The following is a 25944-nucleotide window of genomic DNA, read 5'->3' as shown; positions in this document are numbered from 1 at the left end:
CATTTTAAACAAGTAAAAAATGCAAAATAGCAAGGTGCTAATTTTGAATTTCGCAAAAATAACACGAAAGCCAATGAAATTATCTAGTTTGCAAGTGTGAATGATTGGACTAGTTTCATAGCTTCATAAAACAACTTTGAATATTTCGTACAGTTTAATTTTGTCTTGTAAAACTAGTTTTAGTTTTGTTAAAAGAATCCAAGATGTATGCACACAAAAACTAGGCAAGGGTAAATATGATTTTAATTTGAAATAAAAATAACAAAAAAATATCGGTTTAAAGTTATATGTATAAAGTTTCCATGGCAAAGAAACTATAACACAGCCGGTTAAATTCGGTAGGTTAAATATGTAAATAAGTTTCAATTTAGTGGAAAAGAATGTTTAGACTTAATTTTCAAAGCGTACAGTATTATTTCGTGTTATTTACGTATAATTCTATTTATAAACTCACTTAGTAATCAAAATTAACAATGATTTTAATCTGTCCCATCTTATCCTGTGTGTTTTTAAATTTGTAAAATTTCACCTGTTGTGCGAATCGCTAAATAGCTCCTTGTGTGTTTTATTATATTTTATTAAATTGGTGTCAATTAATAAAGGAATGATAGTACTAATTCGTGGTATTACCCAAAAACCGTCATCTATTTTGAATTTGGGAATATTTGGCAATATGTGCTTCAGTGTCCCATCTTCCCCCATTGTGCTATACTAATACGTCCTATCTTCCCTCGCACTACAAGTTTACTATATAGGCTATTGGTTAGACATCACGATTTTTTTTGTCACGTTCTTAGTTTTGTTGTTCCAATTTTGTATCCTACAAAGTCATATCAACTTGTAATAATAGAAAATTGGTAATAACTAAAAATTAAAATATACGGAAAAGCCAAAATCATGTAATAGTAAAGCTGCGATGAGCGCAGAGGCCAAGGGAGCGAAGCCTTATTAACGCTGCTACACAAAAAAAATAACAAAAAATACTCTCCTACAATGTTAGATGCATAAATCTTTAAAAAGCACCTTGTGTGTTTTAAATATAAGCAGCATTTGTTTGAAAGGGTGTAAAAAGTATCCAAAAATTCAGATAGCACGTGACATGGCCTTTAGGCCTACAGTGTGCACCACCTGGAAGTTCAATAATTATTATCTGCTATAATAACTTTACAAAATAGTCAATCAATTTTGGCGTTAATTATATTATATTGCAATTGAGTTGAAAATACAATCAATTGTACTATAATCGTGATTAGGTTCTTTTTAAAAGTTAACGCATTTAAATGGTTTGCCGTCTTGTTTGTGAACTCACCGGTTAGTTAAAACAAACATAAGAGGGCGGCATTGAGACGAGAGGTATTTCTTCTAGGGTGTGGGCAATATTTGATGACGTCGAAAGATTTTGCTGCAGGTTTGTTGTGTCTGTTGTAGGCTTGCAGTAGTCCATGGCTTATAACATGGACAATAGCGACAGACCTTTGACTGCCAAAGAAAAGCGACAAGAGCAGCTAAAACGCTGGGAAAATTCAGCTACAGACTCGGAAAGTAGCATTTTAAACAATTACAAGCCGAAAGTTAAGTTCCACGATGGAGCAGTATTTCTTGCTGCTTGCTCAAGTGGAGACCTGGATGAAGTTCAAGCTTTGTTAGATAAAGGCGCGGATATCAACTTTGCAAATGTAGATGGACTTACTGCTTTACATCAGGTAAGGATATTTGAGCATAAACAATCATTGAATCGCATACCCATCACTTGTTTAATCCATCATATATAATGTCATGATAATGTACATATTGGTAATCCTTTAGCTGGTGGCCACCTGAAATCTTGGTTTCAAAATGTTCTATAGCCCTCACTGATACCTGCTGTCTAATTTTTTTTTCAAAAAAGTCGGTCGTTCGTGTCGAAAATTAACTTTAAAAATGCGCAAAAACATGCTGTGTCACCGTAATTCGTCTGATTTGCGTAAGGTTAACGATTTATTACGTCACAATCGCGGTCTGTTACGTCACAATAGTGGTATATTACATACGTTATAAGACGGTATAGCCTTGTTTTTCCCCACTGTTTTAACGTAGGAATCAAACGTAACAATACGCATTCTATGACGTAATAATCCAACCTTGGTTTAATTCATAACGGCTGATGTGGAAAATACGGTGACGCAGCACGATTTCGCGCACTTTCAAAGTTAATTTTCGACCCGAACGCCCGAGTTTTTTCAAAAAAAAATTATACAATGAGTATCAGTGAGATTTAAGGAACATTTTGAAACCAAAATTTGAGGTGGCCACCAGCTAAAGGATTACCCATATTGGTAAAATGATAGATAGTATTTTTCGGTAATACTGCCGCTGGTGACCAGTGAAAATTTTGGTCTCAAAATGTTCCTTACACCTCCCTGATACACGCTGTATATTTTTTTTAAAAAAAACTCGGGCGTTTGTGTCAAAAATTAACTTTGAAAATGCGCAAAAAACATTCTGCGTCACAAACATTCTTATGACACAAATAATCTATGTGTGAATTGGTTCTATGTTGTAGAGACATTTGTTCATCTAGGCGTAACAATCATAATTCTGAAGCAATAGGCAAACCTGTTCTGCAATCTTGGCTAAATTCCAATTTTTTCAACCTTGCACACACAGGTTGTGTATTTGAAGTTACGATCCATTTGTTTATGATTGGTTGCTATTTTTAAAACTATTGGTGCAAAAAATAATTTTTACTCGCTTGGTACGTTCATGAGATCTCCGTATCAATATATTATATATATACATTTTTTTTAATGTTGAAGATGCAAACCGTGACTTCATAATTCAATAAAGAGCCATAGGTATCGTGCAAAAAATAATTTTTACTCGCATGGTACGTTCATGAGATCTCCGTATCAATATATTATATATATACATTTTTTTTAATGTTGAAGATGCAAACCGTGACTTCATAATTCAATAAAGAGCCATAGGTATCGTGCAAAAAATAATTTTTACTCGCATGGTACGTTCATGAGATCTCCGTATCAATATATTATATATATACATTTTTTTTAATGTTGAAGATGCAAACCGTGACTTCATAATTCAATAAAGAGCCATAGGTATCGCTTATATCAGTATTGACCCACCACTTGCTTGAAATTGTTAATCCATCCTTGAAATAATCAATGTTTATGTAATGTTTTCATCAACCACGCATAATGCTTTGTTATGTCATAGTGGCGATTCACACATTGATTATTTGCTTCATGATGGCGATTAGGTTCATTATTATTAATCCAGAAGATGAATGTTCTACATTTATGGTGACGTTACTTCACAATCTTATTCATCATTAAAGCAGGCGCACAGATTAAAATTCTTAGATATGCAGAGCGCAGCGTGCAAACCGTTTTTTTTTTGTAGAAATTTTCAACATAAAATTGGCGCTGCGTAACTCACAGTTTCCTGTAAAATAAATGTAATTTACTCAATGAACAGTTGGTCATAAGCTATCAAAAAAATCGTTTCCAAAAGTTGTGCTGCATTATGTTTACCATGTTTTTCCCAACTAAACACACTTTTGTTATAGAGTAGTGAATTGATTACATCATATTAGCGATTGTTTAACCTTTTATTTAATTGAGATACTTTAGCAATTCACACTTTGTTATTTTCACCATGATAGTGTAGTTGATATGAAACAAATAGACAGCTTAAGAATTGTAAACTGGGTAGGCTATATGACAACTTTCAAAAATTCACCAGTTGCTGGCACTTCTGGAAGTAGGCACAAGTAATAATAGGCTATACTGTTGTTTGGAATGTGCCATCCCAATTTTTATTATTTCCACATTTTTCTCTGCAAGAAATGCTAATGTTGCACACACAAGTCCCAGAGAAAACTGCTACAGTCCACAGACTAGTATAGTTAGGTCAACAATAATTTAGATTCTCTTGCTACAACACTTAAGTTCAACAATTTAAATCTGATTGGAAAATTTTACTTATAATAAATGTTTCACTTAGGTAGGCTAGTTATTACAGTTCTGTTTTTTTCAAATATTATTAATAGTAATATGGTATACACTATACACAACTGGTAAATATGGGAAAGCCAACCTGTGTACAGGCTTAACTTGGAAAGACTAGTCTGCAGGCAGACTTACTTCAGCAAATATTTTTTTTCAACCTAATTGGTGGCATTTCAGTGGTTTGAATAATAAATCTATGCTTAGAAAATTGATAATGATGATAAAAAAGTTTTATAATGTTTTTTTTACAAATTTATAATGTTAGTTAAGTGTATTTTTTTTCTGTGCTGAGGTATGTGTGGTATTTATTTAAAAACTAAGGCTCTTCAATTAAATCGAAAGTAAAACAGTTAGCAACATAGTATTTTATTTGTAGGCTTGCATTGATGATAATCTTGATGTGGTGGAGTTCTTGGTGGAACATGGAACTGATATTGATCAGGAGGACAATGAAGGTTGGACTCCACTTCATGCGGCTGCATCATGCGGGTTCATGGATATAGCAAGGTAGTTACGTCTACAACATTTGTTACTGTTTCCTACATCTGAATAGTTTATGGAACAATGTACTTTGGTAGAAATTCAAACGCATCATTAAGTATGACATGTGGCTTCGTGTTACATATTCTGTAACACAGGTTGTAGCGGAGATTCATAAGATCCAAATATTTCTACAGCGTGCGCTGTTTAAAACAGCCACATTCTGGCGAATTGTTTCAAGTAACCTTGTTTGATTTGTACACGCAAATGTTTTCAACATTAAAATAATGCTTCCCTGTACCATACATATCGGGAGCCGATACACACATTTTAGAGAGACAAATAGAATGCTTCTTTATTCGAGTCTTGAACAGACACGTGCAGTACTTGTGATTCTTTATCGACAATCGGAAGTGGTCTCGGACGCGAATAAGACAAAACATTGACATTTCTGTCAAAACTTAGTTGTTTTAATAAATTGATATTCAGCAATACAAGTACCAGAATAGTGCTAGTCACAGAATTGAATAATGTTATAGTATTTTATAATTCTAATAATTCTGTGTTGTTTGTATTATTCCCATTTTGTATTATATAGCAACACATAGACCTGTGGAAATGATACTAATCATGAAATCACCCATATTGAATTATGTAGTATGGTTATTTTTGGTGTGTTGCATATATTGCATATAATGTAGGTCTAACCCAGCGGTTTCCAAACTGGGGTCCGCGTACCAACTGGGGTCCGTGCAGCACTGAAGCAATTATTGTCATCCAAAACCAAACATTGATGAGTTAATTGAAGCAAAACAATTGCACTCTTCCCATTAAACAGCTTACTGTATTTGATAGTTTTTTCTTTTAGTTTCATTGGTGTGTTTTTGCATTTTCCCTGAGCATTATTTAATTTTTGTAGGGCCACAAAATTTCTAAATAATTGCGAAGGGTCCACCAGACAAAATTTAAAAAAAAGTTTGGTAACCGGTGATTTAAATAAACCAAAAAATAGATGCTTCGCCATGGTAGGTGTAAAATCCTGTTTTCGATCCATCTTTATTTTTCAACATGACATGAACTTACACTGGATTACTTATGTATTACTCTGTCATTTAACAACGGAACAAATAGTTTTGCACAAACTATTGTTTGGTAATGTAGTTTCACACTGTTTTGGTTTTAATATGAAATTAAAGGTAATATTCTTTTTTGTGCAATAAAAATATTATATATATACATGGAGCATGGGCTGTGTATACATATGTAAATATATATATATATATATGTAGCCTAAAATGTAGGATATACAATGTATATCCTACAAATTATTTCATAATTTTCAAATTGGGCTTCGAAAAAAAGATCCCAAAGTATCAGTCATAACTGTGATCATGTTTTCAAATACATCTTGTATATTAATGTTGTTGGTTTGTTAAAGGCTTGTGAGTAAGTTGTCTTGTAATTAAGTTTTAAATCATATCAAGTTTTTGATTTCTGCAATAAGAATCTAATGTTAGAACACGCTCGTTGCAAGTTGTATGCTGATTCCTATGAGGTTTATGTTGATACAAAAGTTATATTACTCATATTGTTGTAGGATATAAAGTTTAAACTGTTTACATTTTCAGGAATATAGACCTGAGTTATATTACTCATCATGTATATTGTTTTTAGTTTATTTAAAACATAATCTTTACTTTGCAAAAAAATAAGGTTTAAATACATCATATATATGTTTTTTTTTAATGAATAGAATATTCCTATTGTGGTGTATGAACACAAAGCAAACATCAGCACTTTGTTTGTCAACTACAGCTGTTGAATTGTGGAGTGGATTTATAATTAGTTAAACAGCCCCACTATGACCTACAATGTCTGCACTTCATTATGTTGAAAATTAGATTTGATGTCAATGTAAGAATTGTGAATTATTGCTAACTTTTCTGCTTTGTTTTTTTTCTTTCTGCTTTGTTGTTATGTACAATTTCATTTCTGCTGTGTTGTTATGTACAATGTGTCTAACTTACTACACAAAGACACAGTGGTCAAGATATAGCCCTGAGTATAATATTATAGTGTATGTTGTTTCAGCTGTCAAACCATCAATTACCTGAAGAAGCACCAACTATTTAGTCTGACCTCATTCAAACATACACATTAAAAATAATTGCATATCCACCTAAATATATATAATGGGAGTCATTCACAAGGGAATGAGAGCATAATATTGATATAGAGCATGCCCTTGCTTGATTGGTAGTTTAATTTACTGATATACGTAATTGTCTGCTTTTAGCGAGCCTGTCAGCTCTTTAATGCCACTCTAGCTTATCACGCTGTTTCAGGATGAATGTCATTCTCTTTGAACTTATAAACAACACGATAGCCCCACAAGATCTTATTTATCTTTTCTGATATAAAGCAAACTATTTCTCGTCACCCGCACACACTTTTGTGTGTTTCCATATTTTATCTGATAATTGTTTCACGAGCATAATTGGAAAGACTCGTGCAATATTTTATTCAGTCTGGATCATAGCCAAGTTAGCGAGCAGCCAAGCTCATAAGCACTGCGGTTTGAACTCCTTTATTCTCTCGTTTATAAAGTGGTTTTCATACGATGGCATTACAAACAGTGCGCCTCACACAGCGCTACTATCTTAGCCTAGTTTAAAGGAGATAAACTTCACGAAATATGTCCAATGTAAACATCTTTTTAACTTCTGTTTAAATAACGAAGTTCTATTAACATCACGTATCGTTTCCACACACGCAGCAATGAATTGATTGAATTATATTTGTCCCTTAGAGAAAAGAGAAATGATTTGGTGCAATGGTAATGTACACAGATATTATGTTCCGTTTAGATTGTTTCGTACTTCATTGAACTTGTAATCATAACAATACAATAATCTTTCCCGTACAGATGAATCAAAACATTGCGCAAGCAATATATTGTCGCACAAACCAAGCAGGGCTTTAGAGAAGTTACGCCTCAGCTGTCATTTGCTCATGAAACTATTCTCTCTCCTTGTCTCTTTTATTTAACACTCTGGATAGTCGCTTGAGATATTTGGAATTGTGTCACACACGTCATGGCCGTGCGACTTTAAGTAGGATTGCACCCCAATGAGAAGTGTCTATTGTATTCCAACGTCTCGCGTTGCGTGGTAAAATAGATCTTTGTTGTTAAAAATGTTAAAACAACAGCTGCACCAAACTTTGATAACAGTGGCGCACATTTAAATTAACTAGTGTAACTACTGATATAATAGATTCATAACAAATGTGTCAATCAAATATAAATTAGCAATATGCATGATTCATAATGTTTATTTGTTTTTCTACCAATGTAGCTACACCAAATGTAACATACAGTTATGATAATATGTTATTTATCTCACGCTTAATTTGTTAACAACCAAATGCAAGCAGTTTATTTAAACTAAGCTCTAAACCTAAAAATCCAACATTAAACTTACACAAATCTACTACATACTCGCTAAACTGTTCATTTTAATTTAATTGAACATGTTCACACTGAGCAAGTGCATTGGTTGAAGGTTAACCATGGTTTCTTCTTTCTCCAAGATATCTGGTTGACAACCATGCAAATGTTGCGGCTGTTAATAGTGAAGGGGAAGTCCCTCTTGACATTGCAGAAGAAGATGACATGGTGGAATTCCTGCAAAAACAAATAGATAACCAAGGTTTGTATTGGTTGCTGAAGTTACCGACTTGTTATGAGTGGATTGATTAGTTATGTGTGAGATGGCCAGTGCAAAGGAGAAAATGTTAATTAAATAAAAATGTTGTTTAAAATATTTAAAATTATTGCTATGTTAGTGTGACTTGTTTTATTCCACATTTACATCAAATGTTAAGCTACATGTTTAATCCACACATTTATGTATGTTATATAATATACCCTTGTTTGCCATATTGATGTGTAAGAGGTTAACTATGCTCATCGAATAATGTTAAGTGATCAGTACAAGTGTTCATAAGCATCCAACGTTCGGATTAAATTTCACTTCAGTTTGTTGTTTTAACTTGTTACTGAAATGATTGTATAGAAGCTTACATGTCTTATTCCCATTATGAGGGTACTTACTATTGATGATATGCAGGGTTTGGTTATGTTTTTTCCATTATATAATGTTTGGATCTGTTTAAAAATCATGTATAATATATGTCCTAGTTTGAAATGTTTCTGACTACTTTACATACAGCTATCATGTGTCATTTCATTCGTCATTGTCATATTATTTGATGACAAAACAAGTGACACAAGCACTGAAGCACATACCATTTCAATGAAATAATTTCAGGGTTGGACATTGAAGCTGCTCGTAATGAAGAACAAGAGATTATGATAGCTGATGCAAAACAACATCTTAATTCTATTCACAATGGTGATCAATCCTCAATATACAGACACCCTAAATCTGGGGCAACTGCCTTGCATGTTGCTGCTGCTAAAGGATACATTGATGTTATTAGGTTGGGATTTTAATTGTAGTTTACTACCTCTTATGTGTATTGCTAGGAATTAAAAGATCTGATGAGAATTTTAAGTCATATGATTTAGATAATTGTTTCATGACGATTATATACTGACAGACTTCTTCTTCAATCTGGTATGGATGTTAACCTTCGTGATAACGATGGTTGGACTCCACTTCACGCTGCATCTCATTGGTCACAACAGGAAGCAGCCAAACTTTTATCAGATCGAGGAGCAAATTTTCTTTCTAGAAGCAATCTGGTTAGTTCTTGTTTCTTGCTATTGTTAGTGAATGGATATTTTTTTAATTGAAACATTTCTCTTAATTTTTGGAACTATTTCAGAGTTTACTATATTTCATTACCTAATACAAGGCCAAAGGTAAACACAAATATTTTGATCCAGGGTCAAACACCGTGTGATGTCGCAGATGAAGACATGCTGGAATATATGAGAGAATTACAAAAAGAAAATGTAAGTAGCACACAACTTTCTCAACATTGTGCCTCTTGGCTCATCTGCACAGACTGATACCTGTGTAGAAAAGAGTAGCAACACTGGAATTTCAATTATCATCATCCTGGTATTTATGTTTTCAGCGAGCGCAGATGAAAGAAAGTGAACTCATCAACCCTCTTCCGACCAACACTATCACTAATAAAACGTAGGTGTTTTCATTCATTTTATATTTTGCTTATAGATTAATGTCTTACTCAACAAAGTTGAAAGCTTAATGGTGATAGGTAGTAGGTCCTATTCTTGCCTACGGATGTTTCTTTGAGCAAGGTATTTAATGGTAGTTGCTCCAACTGCATGGTTGATTCTCCAAATTACTAGTTTAAAAGTAACATGAAAAAGAAAATCCAATAAGTTGCAAAACTCGGCAGTGAGCACCCAGGATATGGAGCATGTTATCCACCACACAACCCACATAGAAGGGATATATTTTAGAAAACCAAGCTGGTCTTTAGGATATATACCATGTAGTAATTTTTTTGATATCACCAACTTTCCTGTTACTTTGTGTACCCAGATTAATCACATAAGTTATAATATTTATTCAAAGACATGCATATATAAATTTTATATATCCATGCTTGGCACATATGCCCACCTCCATTATTACTCTAATTTACCTGGCACCGTCACACAAGGATAAGTCGTCATCATTGTATAATATGCTTAATGTTAGGAAATTATTCAAATTTGCCTCATCAGTTAATTTTTACAAGGTTTGAAATTCATCAACAAATTGACATCCATGAAACGAAGCGTGAATTCAACGAGGTTCATGATAATGATGTGGGTGTTGCTCACATTAGTGCTGCCGAAAAAGCTTTCAACCGCGACACGTTAATGAGTTCATCCTCCGATTCCGAAGATGACTCCACATCATCAAGTGAAGTGACATCATCAAAACTTACTGAGAAACAAAGCAAACTCGATAATGACTTCATCACTGATAAAATTGGGTCACGTACTGACATCCAAGATACTTCATCTCTGACTTACAGTAGCTCTGGGAGCAATGTCCGGAGTACAACAGGATTTGCTGGTCGGAGAGTAACGAGACCTGCATCACTTCACATATCTTCAACATCCGCAAACAAAGATGTTCGTCCAACTATTATGAGCGCACATGAATTATCATCCACACGACCCGTAGCCACCACTCAACCCATACAAACACCGGTATGTAACAACAATCAATTACAAATTTTCATCTATAAAAGAATAATTATCGGTCTAACTCTAGTTAAAAAAAGATAACTAAGCTTACTTGTTGTTTATATTTTTTACTTGTATGTTTTATAAAAATACTTGTGTTTCAGTTAGTAGTATGCTTATGCAGAGGTTACGGGTTGAAGGCTTGTCACTGTTACCATTGTGGGCTGGAAATCGCTATAACCCACTGGTTCTTTTTTATAATAAAATAAAAAGTTAAAAACCCAGTGGTCACTAATGGGTTGGTAAAATTGTCAGCAATATAATGAAAAAATTACCCACAAAGTTACACACATGGTAACTCCTAAGCTAGCACAAGGTGTTTAAACTGAACACCCATGGTATAAGGACTGGCGTTTCCCGGCTAAAGTCCCATTTATTCAATTATACCCAAACAAGCCATCTTGTCCCTGTGTTATAAACTGTCTTTTCACCTTGTTTAAGATTATGTTAAAATGATGGTATTGCAGAAAAGCAATGGACCAGATGCAGCTGTAGTAACACCAACAGAAAGAAACAGTGATATAAAAGACGGCGCTCCTTCAACTTGGAGATTAGGTTTGTACGGATTATTAAGTAGTTACTTAATGTAGTTTATCCATCACATGTTTACCATATAAGTTCATTAAATATGTGATTTAAAGGGATAATTACCTGCCATAGATGTTTTGTACGAAGATATTAATATTATGATTCAATAATGATGAAAATTGTTGGTTGGATGTTAGGTTTAAGAAAAACTGGAAGTTTTGATGAAAAGATGAGGATGGGTCGTCCTCCCACGGGATCTGCTTCCCGTGGTTCACAGAATGATATTGATCGATCTGCTTCGTATAACGTCAGTAAAACACAGGAAGAACAGAAGTCAAGCAAGGTTTGTATGATCACTGATTAGTGTGTATGTAGTGGGAAGTTGTAAATATTATGGAACAGAATGTTACACTTTCTATTTTATTTTCTTGAATTAAAACCAAGTGTTCTGTAAATTATATAACTTTATAGCATTTTATTTATGAATTTTTATAATGCCGGATTTTTGGAAATCAATCCATTTTTTCTTAATTTTTAGAGTGAAACACGCACAGCACGAGTTGCTCCAATAATCGACGCACGACTGCCATCAAGCAAGTCAAGAAACACTTCCGCAGATGAAAACGAGCCGGCCAGGTAATCAAGACTTTCTTCAAGTAACGATGATCATTGATTTTTTTAATAATGATGTTAATTAACAGTAGTTTCCAAAGAAGTGGTTCATATAGAAGATATGCCAACGAATCAACTTCTACATTTTCAACGGCCACACCAATTTCATATAAACGCAGGTTTGATTTATTTTGTTTTAGTCACCTCTATATTTTGGTCCCCCTACTTTATATTGCATTGCTTTTAATAACCACTTGATCATTGGCTTGCTTGCGCAACAGCATATCTTACAAACGAGCAGTCGGCCGCACTTCTAGCTCAGACATTAAAGACTCAATAGAGCAACCATCAAAACACATCAATGTCTTCTCGAGGTAGTTATGCTTTGTAGGACACGGTTTTGTTTTGCATTTTATGATGTCGGGTTCTAGAATAGTAGAATGCATAAGATGTGTGTTGTGTGGTACGGTGACAAAACTATTTGCAGTGCTCAGTATCACTTGGAACAAATATCATGATAGGGATTTGTCAGGTTCAAAATACAATAATATTTATTTCACTTGCACATGCCCTTGGTGTTGCATGCTTTCTTATATTTATCTTGTTAATATGAGGTGATGTTGTCTGCATGCAAGGGCTTACTTATTACTAACTTTATAATAAATATAAACATCTCAAAGTGAGAGGTCACGAACATACAGCCAACCTGTGACTATGGATGGCAACTCGCCTCATGCCACAAAACATGGATCGCTTGTCAAGAAATATTTGTCAAACTTTAAAAGTGAGGGTGGTGTGAAGGCAGGAGTTCATCGTCAGCATAGTTGTTCATCACCCCATAAGCCATCCAATCGTCTGCATCGCTCGCGTTCGCTCGATCTACCTTCTAATGAGGCCGACCAAACTTCAAATTTAATTCGTCTTCGATACCAGAAACTTGTCAATAAATATAGAGAACCTGATGCAAGCAATAAACCAAACGAAGCAACTAGGTACCAGAGTTGGTTCGCCGCCTTGTGTGGCAGTAACTAGTAAAAGTGGAAGATAACAAGCTTAACAGACAGTAGTTTAGTTTTAAACTAACATGTAGTTAGTTATAACAAAGGTAGACTGTCAACACAAGTTGGACCATCTTGATTGATGTGAGAAACTCATATTATTGAAACATACAACCCACCCACCCACTATTTTAACACATGCATGCTTGCTTTGCTGTTTATTGGTTGTTTTTGTTGCAGGAAAGTTGTGAACTAACAAATGTGATTATAAAAAGAAGCTTTATGTGGTTAATGTTCTGTTTAAGTTCATATATCCTGTTCTTTTGTTTATCTTGATATATTCCAAATGTAAAATGAATGTCAATGTTTTGACATACCTAACTCTAGACTGGCTACTGACATCCCGTTTGAAATGATATGCAAGTGCATGAACTAAAGTTGAATTTGAATGTATTTTCTAACCTAAGATGCATGAAGTAATGCGTTGTCAGAATTTTTGTCTATTTAGTTAGTTAAACTAACAGATAATGTTCAGAAAGTTTGTAATTTTAACTAAAAAATATCTTTTCAGTGTGGAAGAAGCTGCAGATACAAGTGAACAAACTAATGCAGCTATGTAAGTTGTGTTTTAAAAATCAAATTATTTTATCTTACTTTCTCTAAACAAATATTAGAAATTAAAAAGAAATATTGAATTAATGTACTAAAATGATTTTTTAATGTTTCAAACATAAGAATTGTCAACAGTCTTTTGTGTGAAACTTAATGTTGATGTCTGTATTATGACATCACAGTGACATACGGCCAGACAGAAGAAGATCACATCTTCAACCTGTCCGAGATGAAGAAGCGGAAGCTCAAAGGAAAGCGAGGTCAAGGAGGGAGAGACAAACCCGACGATCTACACAAGGAGTTACTTTGGGTGAGTTGTGTCTAAGCTGTTGATCCAACAAGGGAAGATTTCCCATCCATAACTTTTAAAGCTTGTCACACCTGGTGAAGTCCAAGCATTGGCGCTAGAGGTGTTGGGGTAATTGAACTGTGGTCTAAATCTCAGTTCTTATTGTCCACAACCCTGTAGAACATAAGCAATTAGGGAATACCCACATAGAATAAAACAAAGTTAAACTTATGAATCACAACACACTTGGTTCCCCTGAATATGTTTGCTGCATAGTGCACACCATAGTTTCAACAGTTTTTCACACTACTTTTTATTATAAATTACTGTTATTTAGTGAAAGTTCACACCTTGGGACTGTTTTAAAAAGATCAATCAAGTGAAATTCTTTTTATTGGTGTAGGGAAGTAAATCATGCATGGCACACTTACAACTAGGCCCATTTCATCAAGCCTTATCTAACATCTAAATATTTTCCACCAAACCAGATGTGTTTGAAGAGGCAAAACGTACGATTGACCATATGAAACAAGAACGAAGTGAAAACGCATCATCATCAGTTAGCAAACAAACTGATGCTTCAGATTTAAGTGTAAATAATGATCTTGGAAGAATCCCACACGTTGTAAGCAGTTCATTTATAATTATTGTTATTTATAATTATAATTATAATTAATTATTAACTAACCAAAGTTTATCAATAGTTTGCATTGTATTCGCACAAATAGTTTTAATAAGGACTACTCTTCATAAATAAAAAAATTATTCATAAAATTTATCAAAAATCACTTTACTGATGAATCTCAAATTAAAAAATGGTCATTGTAAAATGTTCCTTCTGCATATCGTAAATGTATTTATATATTGCTGCCTTATTCAGCTATCATTGTCGAACAAAACAGTTTTTGTAAAGAAGGTGTTTTTCAGGATTCGATGGCAACAAACCACAGACGATTCAACAGCAGTGCTTCCAGTTCATCTAACAGTCCACGCACGGTCACACTGCCATCTGGTTATATACCATCCAACGAACGTGTGCGCAACACTGCCAAGACAGCACCAATCACAACAGTGATTCCAAGTATTAATATCGACGCAGGAGATGAAAAACAAGATCCTCAAAAACAAGGTAAGTCTTATTTTATATTTACATGGCAGTAATTCCACTCAGCCACATCAGATGACAATATTCATGTGGTCAACTTATGAGTTATGTCATAACAATTATGTCATAATTGTACTAGTATTTTGATTTGTTTGTAAAGTAATTACCATAATAATGTTAATCTTTTGTACATACTTTGATCTGTAACAATACCTTGATAGTATAATATCACATTGTTTTTCTTGGATGAACTTTATCGATTTTAAATGTTAAACAAAAATTAAAGTCTGAATTATTTTTATAGATGATGATGATGCAGATGAGGGGAATTCCCTAACCCCAGGGGGTCAATCGCCTTCTGCTCGTAAATCTGCAGCTCAACAAAGAAGAAGGCAACGTAAAGAGCGACGATCGACCGGTCTTCCTGGTTTGAAACCGTCTGAAACAACGAATACCGATGTAAGTGTTGAGGGTTGTGTTGTGTGGGGTAGGGGGGAAGGGGAGTCAGGTGATGCTCAAATATCATCTCATCATTTGTCCGATCATGATGAGCAGAAAGTTATTGAACCAAGCCGAAGTCCGAGAGTTCAACCTAAACTTGGATGGAAGTCTCATAGATATCAAGTTAAGAAGATGAATGATGAAACGAGCTCGTCTGCATCAGCGGTGACGCGTGGATCGAAGGATCAGAACAACCAAGGAGGAAGTGACATCACAATGAATGATGATGCGGCGTATCAAGCATTGGTTAACCGACTCCATGAGAGGATGAAAACAAAAAGAGGACAAATTGTAACTAAAGATGAATCATCGGATGTTGGAACTCACAACATACCACCAGTAGATGGCGATGAAGAGGCATTACCAACTGAAACTAACGTACCTTTGCTACCACTAGGTAATGATATTGAAATAATTGAAGAGAGTTTACCAGTTATAAAGCAACCAGTTTCACAAATGATCAAATCTGATGAGTGCGCTCAGGAAAGTTCACCACTATATGGTGCTAAAGATAAAGAAGAAAGTTTTGTTTCTATGTTTGCAAAAGAAGACAAACATGATGATGATCGTTCGGGTGTTGAATCAATTCAAGGAGATATTGTTCCACCGTTGAAAGCTGATGATAATACGATGATACGCCGCAGATCACCGCTGTTGCAACGAGTACAACAAGTTAATGATCCACTAATAGTGGGTGATGCTGCTTCTCATTATGGAGCTGTGGAGCAAGATGAACATAAGGAGGAAGAAGAGCAAAGTTCAAATAATAGAGATATAATTGAAATACTTGGTTGGACATGTTGTGTTGGTTGTTGCTACTTGTCTTATCAGATGTGGAAGTCATGGACATCATGAATGCTTTGTAAGGAAATGTAAATTACCAATCAATCAATCAATATCTGCAGAAGCTGATTCGTTAAACTTGCATGGCTCGTGCTGTAATATCACTGTCACGATTTGTGATGTCATAATAATCGACTATTATTCTACAATAAGAAAGTTGTGGTTATGACATCCTAACACTGCGCTGTCCCATTTTCTTTCATCTAATATTCAGATAATGCATGCTTGTATATTGCTACCACCTACCATATATATATATATATATGGATAGGTATGCTAATGATAATCTAAAAATGATGAAAACTGTAGAACATGTTTTTAAATTTACTTTTAAAGTTTAAATTGTATTGAAAATTCTGTTTTAATATTTTTAAAATGTAGATCTGACGCTTTCTTTGTTTGTTTGTTGCATTATTTGGATACTAACAGTTGTCAAATGATTGTGTGTGATACTTGCTGCACGTAATTAACACAATTATAATCTATAATTGTTTATTATATGCTTTGTAATAAGGTTTAGATTTCTGTGGACAAAGGTATTTTTTCGATAGGATATTATTATCAAGATATGTTCCATTTATTAGTTAGATGATATATCTTTACAGTTAGATGAGTTTGTTAAAGTTTTGTTGTGTTTTGCAGAAACCAGTAAAGGAAAAGGATAATAGCGGGAGAGAAGATTTAGATTGGTTGAGGAAGCTTGGCAAAGTGTCAGGGAAGAATATTTCAGCTGTGTGTCAAGTGTGTGCATCTGGTGACCATAGTGACATTGCGAGGAAAAGCTCCAGCAAACGTAGATCTCTTCAATGTGATCTTCATCCTCAGGAAATATGCAAGAGATATTATGGCACAATGTTGAGTGTACAGAAAGTGTTGCACAGTGAAGATGTGCCTAAGTATCAGCAGTGTTGCACAAGTGATTTTAGTCAAAAAGAAGCATGTTTAAAAGATGAACTTTTTATAGAAAGAAGACATAGTCATTGTGGGGATTCCCCTAGTCTTGTCAAATCCAGAGCATCAGAATTTTTAAGAAAAAAGATTTCATTTGTAAAAAATAAAATGTTAAGTTCAAGCAGTAACCAAGAATTTAGCGAACATGAAATGTTAGTAAAAGATATTGAGCATTGTAATGCAGATGATGCATTCAACACAAAACACAGTGTATCTCACCAAGACGGAACAAGTTGCCAGCCATCTGCTCTATGTGAAAAGTTTGATAGACGTGCATTAGTTACATCACAAAAGTTGACATCGGACACAGCTCAGAATATTCAATCTGCAGAAATTAAACCTCATTCAAGTTTCATTGGGTTGAATGCAAAAGATTCTTATGCGAAAGCTTTTTGTGCTAGACCAAGTCAACAGAGCTTAAAGAATAAACTGAGCAGTGAAGATATAATTGCTATTAATAATGTTAAACGCAGACTTGATTTTACCAGCCATGCAGTTCAACAGGTTAGTTCATATCTCATTGTAAATACAATAAAAATTAAACAGGTTTGTCAGTTAAAACTAACATTTACTGCATATACTCATTTCTGTACAAACTAATATACAACAAACAAACAGATCATCTTGTCCGGAATACCTTTCTGTATTGCTTGGTAACTAACCATCAGCAACTAAAAATAAAGTTAAACAAAGTTAAGTCTTCAGTGACAGACTACTATTCCTTACAATTGGTTATCTATTCTATATGCAACATCATCTGATGTAAACAACTCTATCTTGCCCTACGAGTTACATCCCCTATATAATGTTAAAGGAGTTGTTCTATTGCTCGAATGAGGAAGGAAATGTGTAATTATAGCTTGCATCGCTTACGTCAGTCGCCCTTTTAATGTTGTGTTCATTTTATGGTTTGTTTACTGTACAGTGCACTATCGCCATCGCCCGCCTGTTTAATCATGTATTAAGTTTTACTGAATGGCATATTCATTCAATGTTTCCTTGTAGACTATTTGCTCAGTAAACATTGTATGGAATATTTGCATACCAACTTTCTCTGACTGTCACCCATAAGTATTTAATTAATTCAGATTACACATTTTCTGTTGCATAACACATTTTATAAATTTTATTTCCATTTCTTATTTAGTAGTGATTACCTCAAAATATTATTTCCAATATTTATTGCCTTACCAGCCACTGTACATGTTTCAGACATTTATTCCACTTTTTTACATTATTTTATGAAAACCATAGACACAGTTTATTTACCTAGCATACAGTTCCTATCTGTAGAAAGTATATTCCTCTCTATTATTAATAATATTAGTGACAATGTACAAATATGACATCACAATATATTGCAGAACCAAAGTGATGATGAAGAAACATTTAAAAATGACACAGAAGTCATGGATGACGAAAAGGTTGGTTTTCATATTTAAACCTTGCATTTATAAACACTTTATATAGATAAAGAATCTTCCCACACATTTATTGTAGTAGTTATTTGTGGTGTGTTTGTGGAGACTTTATAAGTTATCAGTTATTCACATCAATCACATGGCTTTAACAGACTTGCTTGGTGAACCTGTATTACCTTTGGTACACAAATTTTAAATAAGATACTTGATGACTATAATGAATCTATAGTGTATCTAATACTATATATGGTTGAATGTAACTTTATTCTCGTGTGGCGGAAAACAAACGACAGTCCGTTATAGCATGGATGTTCTGTTTCACAAACCTTGTGCCAGCTGGGCGGTTACAACGTATGTAACTTTGTGGATGTGTTTTTATCCTGGTGGCTGACTGTGTGACATCCTATTATTGACCACTAGTTTTAAGGTGTAAGTAAGAGCAGTAAAAATCCACATACGTCTACAAGCCACAACGTTAGAAGCGACGAGCCTTTAGTGTTGGTTTAGACTCTTAGAGACTCAAGCGCGCTAACCACTGTTACGGCGACGGTTACTTTGTAGGTTCCTAATATAGAGCTGTCACTTGCAGTTGTAGAAGTTAGTAATGTATTTTGAGAGCTTGCATCATTCCTATATATAACATGATGTAGGGTCGACCTTAATCCTGCAGGACAAGATTAAATCGCTAATTGATTCGTTACCGATCCTTATCTTGGCCTAACCGAGTGAGAGCGTTACTCATATCTGCTTCGAGCAACTTAGTTGTTGCATGTATCAGACAGTATTAGATACTTTATAGTTTAGCGATGCTACAGTGCGTCACAAGTTTCCGTTTGTATACAAATGAAAATATGTTGCGAGGTTTGCAGTCGACAACGTTTAAGTTACCTCATTAAATATCAAAAAGACCTGCTGTATCAAACAGACGACTTCAGGGCCAGGGTGTTTATTAAGAACTAGTTGCACAAGTCTTTTAACAGAGCAGACATTTCATTTTAAATCATGTTATTGGAGACGGTGAACGGTTGCAGCCAAACAGGAATGTTGACATTTGCATCGATCGTAGCTTCTCCTTGTGAGGTAGATTCTCGGTACCCGTTGCCTTTTTCTTTGTTTCATAGACGTTCAAGCGTGTATCAGCTCCAAAGATAGACCTCACTCAGATTTAGAGAAAAACACTTTCTTCGTTCTTGGCTTGCCTGCCGCACCTTTATGTCACAGGTTCCGCTTCACTGCTGCTTGTGCTTAGTTATTGAAGAAACGGAAACTTGGCCAGTTTGTAAGCAGAGTAAAGTAGCGATACTGGTGTATTGGTAATGTAATTAAGTATAGACTAGAACTAGGTAATGTTTGCTTAATCGGTAAATAGCTTGGTTGCAATGCTTAGTTCAATACAAAGAGGTCGCTATAGCCGTCTAGCGTTTATGCATGGTGCATAGGGCCTGAGGCAAACGTATGCTTATGTGCGATACTTGTGCTTCTAGATAAGCGGAAAGCGCAATATTATCAGTCAACTCATAGTTTTAAAGTGTCCGGTTACCCACATCCAAAGGAAGGTATCTCAGGAATGCATTTTTTAAGTTAATGTTAAAGCAAAGTATTTTATAATGCCGCTTTTAAACATTTAAAAGTATGTCTAAGATGAATAGATTCATCATTTTCTATTATTTGATATTCTATTGAATTCCATCTTCGTTTATTTTTGTACAAAAAGTTGAAAGTAATAGTCGAATATTGACGGGACGTAAACTTTAATTGTGTGTCGACCATGGCTTCGGTGACGAAAGAGCACTTGTAACTATTCAATTGACTCTTCAAAAATCGATAAAACAACCAGCTTAAATAACTTTTACTGCTGAAAGGTTCACGAACGCCACAGTTTAATCGCAGATCGGTTTATAAGTTCTGTTATAAATAATAGATAAGTATAACTGGAGGAATGTATTATTTATTATGTTGTGTGAACGAATATGCGGAAGGGTTGATGTCTGCAGTGCATATGTGGTATAATACACAAGTAAGAAACAGCAAAAGTATGTGAGATTATTTATGACAACGACGCAGCAAATTGCGGTTTCCAAAAAAAAAGAGAACCCACCTACGTCTTATAATAATAGATGAACATAATGTTAGCACGTAATAACTCGATGAAGACCCGGTATTATGTTGTTGTATAAACCAGTAGGCCGAGTGTTCGAGATTGTTAAGCCGTTTTAGATAAGCCAAGTATGGTTGGCACTTGAATCATGTTGTGTTTACTTTTTATGCTTTGGTACTGTTGCGTTGGTGCAACTGTAGTTGCTCAGTCAAATAGGCGTCGCAAGGTGATGTTTTCTGTGTATAATCGGTAGTCGGTCGTGGTTTATCCAATTTAATATCCCTAAGTAAAATACAATATAGTGTTAATGTTTCTCGGAATCAGTTAGCCGAAGAGCAGTCATACCCAATTTAAAATGTGCATACATTATTAAAAGTATTTGTATTATCACTACAGTACAGTTACAATATTTTAAGAATGAATGTATTTATATTCCTACAGACGTTATAGTGTATAAACTGTCAAACCAATGTACATGATAATCTGCATTTGTTTATTAATATAATGTAGAAGTTTAAGTTAAGGCATTTTAATTTAACTGTAAATATGACTTCGAAATATTCGCGCCGTCTGTTAAGTAGCCATAATGATGACGTAGATGCAAGGTCGACGTCACCATCTCGACCTTCACTTGTAAGTACCATATGTTGTGATGTCATACTCACATTCATCGTACAATCCTGACGTACTTTCCAACTTATAAACAAAATATTAATAGATCTCATTTGTCGTTTTTTTTTATGAAATATATGTAGGTTACTTAGATAAATATTGTAACGTTATAGTAACAACCTGCATGGAACTTTAATACCTTTTTAACTTAACAAGGCCGAGCGTTTAAAGTCAACGGCTGCACGCTACGATTCATCCTCGTTACCTGATCGTCACACAAGACATAGAGCTGGTATAAGAGGTAGCGATAATGATCTTCCTTCACGTTTCGCAATTCCTGTTGATGATAGAAAAACTGACGATAAAGATTATAAGAAGGTAAAAATCTTTATTTAGGGGGAAAGTAAAATGTGGTTTCATTGAGGCTGGGTTTGGATTATTTCGTCATTCCAGAAGCTTGAAATTTATTTTAATGATATTGGCACAGCGTTTCTGTAGTTGCGAAAAACTTTTAACTAAGATTGTTAAAAAATCATTTACTTTGTTGTCTGAACTAGGATTCAGAATCTATGGTCCCAGAAATTCAGCACTGAGTTTTATTATTACGGTATATGTACTTTGTCGAGGCTCGACGCTGCCAACATAAAGGTCGTTGTGTTCTTGCGCAAAAAATCTAATGTAAATGCTTCCACCCAGCAGTTCCATGCAAAAAATACAGAATCGACAAAGGTTAAAGACAATCGCCCGATTTTATATGGGGTAACTCGTAAGCTGGCACGAGGTATTTGAAACAGAACAATATTAAAACGACTATCGTTTCGCTGCCACGCGAGAATAAGTTAAATAGATACATCCATTATCGTACTAATCCCAAACCCTTATCCAGCGCAAGTCTGTGTTGACGCACACCTACGGGAGCGTGATCTTAGTCGACTCGCTTTAACTCCCTATAATCTTGTAGATGTATCAGGATTCGCGTGATGAGAACGACCGTCTCCAGAGCGAGCTTGCTGAAGCGAAACGACGTGTCACCGAGCTTGAGGCTAGGTTAGAACGTGCTGATGACGTCACAGCTCGTCGGAAAGCGGTGGAGAGCGAGAAGAGATCGCTGGAGAAAAAGCTGGCCGAGGCTGAGAAGGAATTAATGGTAAGATGAACCTTACATGTGAGAGTGGACTTTCTACAGCGCTTCTTGTGTTTAGAAATTAACCCAGCTAAACTACTTTACGATAAAGTATTCTAATTTTTTCTGGATTTAACCATGAAGCATGGTTTACATTTACGAACCTTTGCGTTAAACACCATTTTATTAATATCGTCTTTCTTCGAAAGTATAAACCGCTTCGCCCGTGCATAATTGTTGTGACGCCCAATTAACCTCCTCTTGCTCCACATGTCGTCTCTGTGTTTCATCTTGTTTCAACTAAACCAATGATTCGTCACCAGAATTCACCCAGTCTGGATTCCTTACGTGCCAAAAACGTAGAGCTCCAGCAAGAAAACCAGGCCTTAACTCGACTGGTTAACAAACTAGGTTCCAATGAAGTTGGTCCTCCCACATTATCACTTGTTGATAGTTTCGCCAGTGGATCAAGTGATGTTGGCACGGAGAACAAACCTAATGATGAAGTGATAGCCTCAGCGTCAACGAAGAAATCTTACGTGGACGAAGTCCCTCCACGTAGATCTTCGTATACTAAATATGGTTCAGATACATTTTCAACTGCATCCTCATCCCGAGATCAATCTCCTGCATCCAGATCTTCATCCTCGTATAAAAGTGGTTCATACGGAGATGGCTCACGTCGGGCTCTCGGGATGACCAAATCTTCCTCCGCTGTTGACAACACAAGTTGGACAAGACCTTCGTATCGAAGTTCAAGTTTAAAAGACAAACACTCGAGCACATATTCAAAATTCTCCACTCCACCAAGCTATACGTCATCAACTTCACGAAGTCACTACAACTCACTTCCTCCAAGCAGTCCAGTACTAAACCGATCAAAATTAACATCAAGCAAGTCATCAGCATATCCGTCCTCTAAACCCGACTCTTACTCGAGTTACAAACCTCGTACTTACGACCAGTTATCTAAGAATCGTTCAAGTAACTTCCCAACTTCTGCAAATTCAAAACGAGTGGGAAATTTAATGGAAACATACCGTTCGACTTCCATAAAGCCGTAATGTTCATCTAGCGTCGACTGCCCGACGTCAAATGTTGAGGCTTCACCTGACATTTCGAAGCAGTCGACGCTTTTCACCAGCAGCCAAGGTGAAGAAGCATCCCATGATTGCATTTGCCATAAATTCTGTGCAGGGAATGGCTCTGTTGTGTTCGATTTGTTTCCCTGATATCTTGTGTGCGGAATTTCTGCTTGTGTGTTGTTTATGATTTGTTTCAGTTTCTGCAGTCGCTAATTGCAATTTGCTTTCGTTTAAAACCAATCAGATTTTAAGTCAACCAATCCACCTGATATAGAAATATACGAGGTGTAAACTAACTTGTACCTAAATTGAATTAATCAGATTTATTGATTATTCGTTGCATGGGATAGGAATCGACTGCATGCTTTTGTCAAAGTTACTTAATAACCGACCGAAAACTTGTGCACATGATAAAACACTCTTTTTATATTCATGCGCATCAACAAGCATGATGTGGTCTCTTCAATGAGTACCGCCTGTTGTGATTTGATCCATTTTTTTGATACTGGTTTTATCCTCATTTCGTTTTTACTAACACACATGTGTGTCATGTATTCATATTACAACTAACGAAGTAAAATCTCCACCCAGGTGATGGCGGACCTTAAATCCGACAACCAGCGGCTCAAAGACGAAAATGGAGCTCTCATCCGTGTTATAAGCAAGCTCTCCAAGTGACCTCATTCTCTCACCTCGCCACAATTTGCCGCAGGATGGCGCCATCGCTAATCGAATGTTCGAGAACAACGATCCTGTGTCGTGATTGGCCAGGATCTGTCAAGAGTGTTGGTGATATGTTTAAATAAGAGAAAAACACGCCGAACACTTGAGTATACAGCAAGTACACCGCCATAAATATCTAAATTATATCAAGTGAAATACTCGGTTGTTTATAAAGATGTTGGATAACATTGTATTGCCAATGTATTGGTAGGCACGTTACAAGTTGTATGAATGCGGTATTCTTTGCACGTTAGCGCACGACTAGTACGGATTAACAGAATACACGATCCTCGAATAGCTATGTCACGGTTGAATATTACACACAGTATACGGTGTTTGCCTGTTATTCACCAATATCTCTCGTACAAGTTACACTTGTCAATAAAGTGGACAAGTCATTAATCGGACCACTCAGGTAGTTCAAACGCACGCAGTATGTACGTTATGTATTAGCAGTACGTTTCAACCGAGGCTTGTTCTTTTTATCTTTACAAAAAAGTGATTTTCTTTATCTGTTGTCACGTTTATTAAACGGCTGAAAATTCCGACTAAGCCTAAGTGCCTCACGAATTCAATCAATTTACTCTTCAAACCAGCACTACACACTTACATAAGGTTAAAGATGTTTTCAGCTGTAAACTCCACGCTTACCACTTCACCGCTGGCTGCACCTCACACAAAAAACCTTTGCGTTTTTAATTGTTGCAACCTTCGTCATAGTACAGCTATGTAGCATCACTTGCTGATAAAACGGGGAATTTTCAGTTTTATTTTTTTCCATTATACATGGGTTCAGTTATAAGCTCTATCTGTTTTCTTTCGATTTTGATCGTTACTACTATTCTCTTATTGACAACTTTCTCAAATTTAAAATGATCGCATTGAACATTTAAATTGATTGGTTGTTTAAATGATTTTTTTTGCAATTCGTTGCTTGCGTTTTTGTGCTTTTATTCTTGGTCCTAGTGACTATACGAATAAACCTCTACTAAGGTCAGATTTCTGTTTCATCTGGCGTATCATGAATGCTTTTAGGCTTAGGTGTCACGATAAACTTGGCTCCTCGGAATCGCTTTATGGTACTCTCCGTTTATAAAAAAAACAATATTCTATACAACGCATACCAAAACTTTCTTTATGAAACACTTTTTGATATAAACTAGTAAACAAGCAACGCATCCAGGTGTTGTAAAAGTCTAAATGATTTGCAATGTTGTTATATATGGGGTAATATCAAACCTGATGGTCGTCCCATCTTCCCCCACCCAACTATACCAAAAATAAAAAGTTTTTGTAATAAAGCTCAAAAATTCCTAATGCACCTGTTTGCCACGTGTAACGACTGTATTCCCATGTATTCTTAATTTACCGTTTCAAAGTTTTATTGACCCCGTCAAATACTACCACCGAAGTTTATATTGCCAAACCTAAAAGCAAACACTCAGTATGTACATAGCGCGAAATGGTCATTCTGTTAAACCAACGGTATGTGTACTGTTGGGTAAACTGTATATCAGCGCAAGTTTTGTTATTTCTACCATTTTCCATAATATAGTAGGGTAGGGGAAGATGGGACACTTTGTCAGACGAGACTTTTTTAATTTTCTTTTTACGGGCCCCCATTTAATGATAATCAGGAAAATAAGGTTACAGAATTATTCGACAGTATTATCACGACTTTATAAAACGCCCGTCAAAGCTGATTACTGTTTTTAAAT

The 25944-nt window shown here is 35.3% G+C and overlaps 1 protein-coding gene across 10 annotated transcripts; it reads left to right on the top strand.

Annotated features, from left to right (window-relative positions):
- The first annotated feature begins 1332 nt into the window (after window positions 1–1332).
- LOC149739456 (protein phosphatase 1 regulatory subunit 12A-like) lies at window positions 1333–25223 on the top strand. 10 transcript variants are annotated; one of them, XM_089873297.1, is made up of 23 exons: window positions 1334–1703; window positions 4387–4517; window positions 8082–8200; window positions 8822–8993; window positions 9114–9258; window positions 9403–9471; window positions 9597–9661; window positions 10230–10689; window positions 11193–11280; window positions 11451–11596; window positions 11792–11889; window positions 11958–12044; window positions 12546–12857; window positions 13435–13479; window positions 13658–13785; window positions 14253–14389; window positions 14692–14893; window positions 15174–15328; window positions 18529–18588; window positions 21512–21673; window positions 22257–22442; window positions 22742–23570; window positions 24095–25223. In XM_089873297.1, the coding sequence occupies exons 1-22, from the start codon at window positions 1443–1445 to the stop codon at window positions 23480–23482; spliced, it is 3969 nt and encodes a 1322-aa protein (XP_089729423.1). In that variant the 5' UTR covers window positions 1334–1442; the 3' UTR covers window positions 23483–23570; window positions 24095–25223. The 10 variants fall into 10 exon arrangements, with proteins under 10 accessions (XP_089729424.1, XP_089729430.1, XP_089729423.1 ...); XM_089873296.1 differs by having other exon boundaries at window positions 11955–12044; XM_089873300.1 differs by lacking the exon at window positions 12546–12857 and adding an exon at window positions 12147–12239 and having other exon boundaries at window positions 1335–1703.
- The last annotated feature ends 721 nt before the right edge of the window (window positions 25224–25944 follow it).

This window comes from Ciona robusta, chromosome 2, assembly GCF_009617815.1.
Source record: "Ciona robusta chromosome 2, ASM961781v2".
In the NCBI taxonomy this organism is placed as follows: Eukaryota; Metazoa; Chordata; class Ascidiacea; order Phlebobranchia; family Cionidae; genus Ciona; species Ciona robusta.
Note: the sequence above shows the minus strand (reverse complement) of the source record. Positions and strands in the feature narration are given on the sequence as shown.

Bases quoted from the DNA above. Each gene is read 5' to 3' on its own strand.
- LOC149739456 (XM_089873296.1), top strand. From the start codon at position 1,443: ATGGCTTATAACATGGACAATAGCGACAGACCTTTGACTGCCAAAGAA. The intron at 11,890-11,954 runs GTAATCAAGACT...GTTAATTAACAG, and splicing joins GATGAAAACGAGCCGGCCAG to TAGTTTCCAAAGAAGTGGTT. The intron at 12,045-12,545 runs GTTTGATTTATT...AACATCTCAAAG, and splicing joins CCAATTTCATATAAACGCAG to TGAGAGGTCACGAACATACA.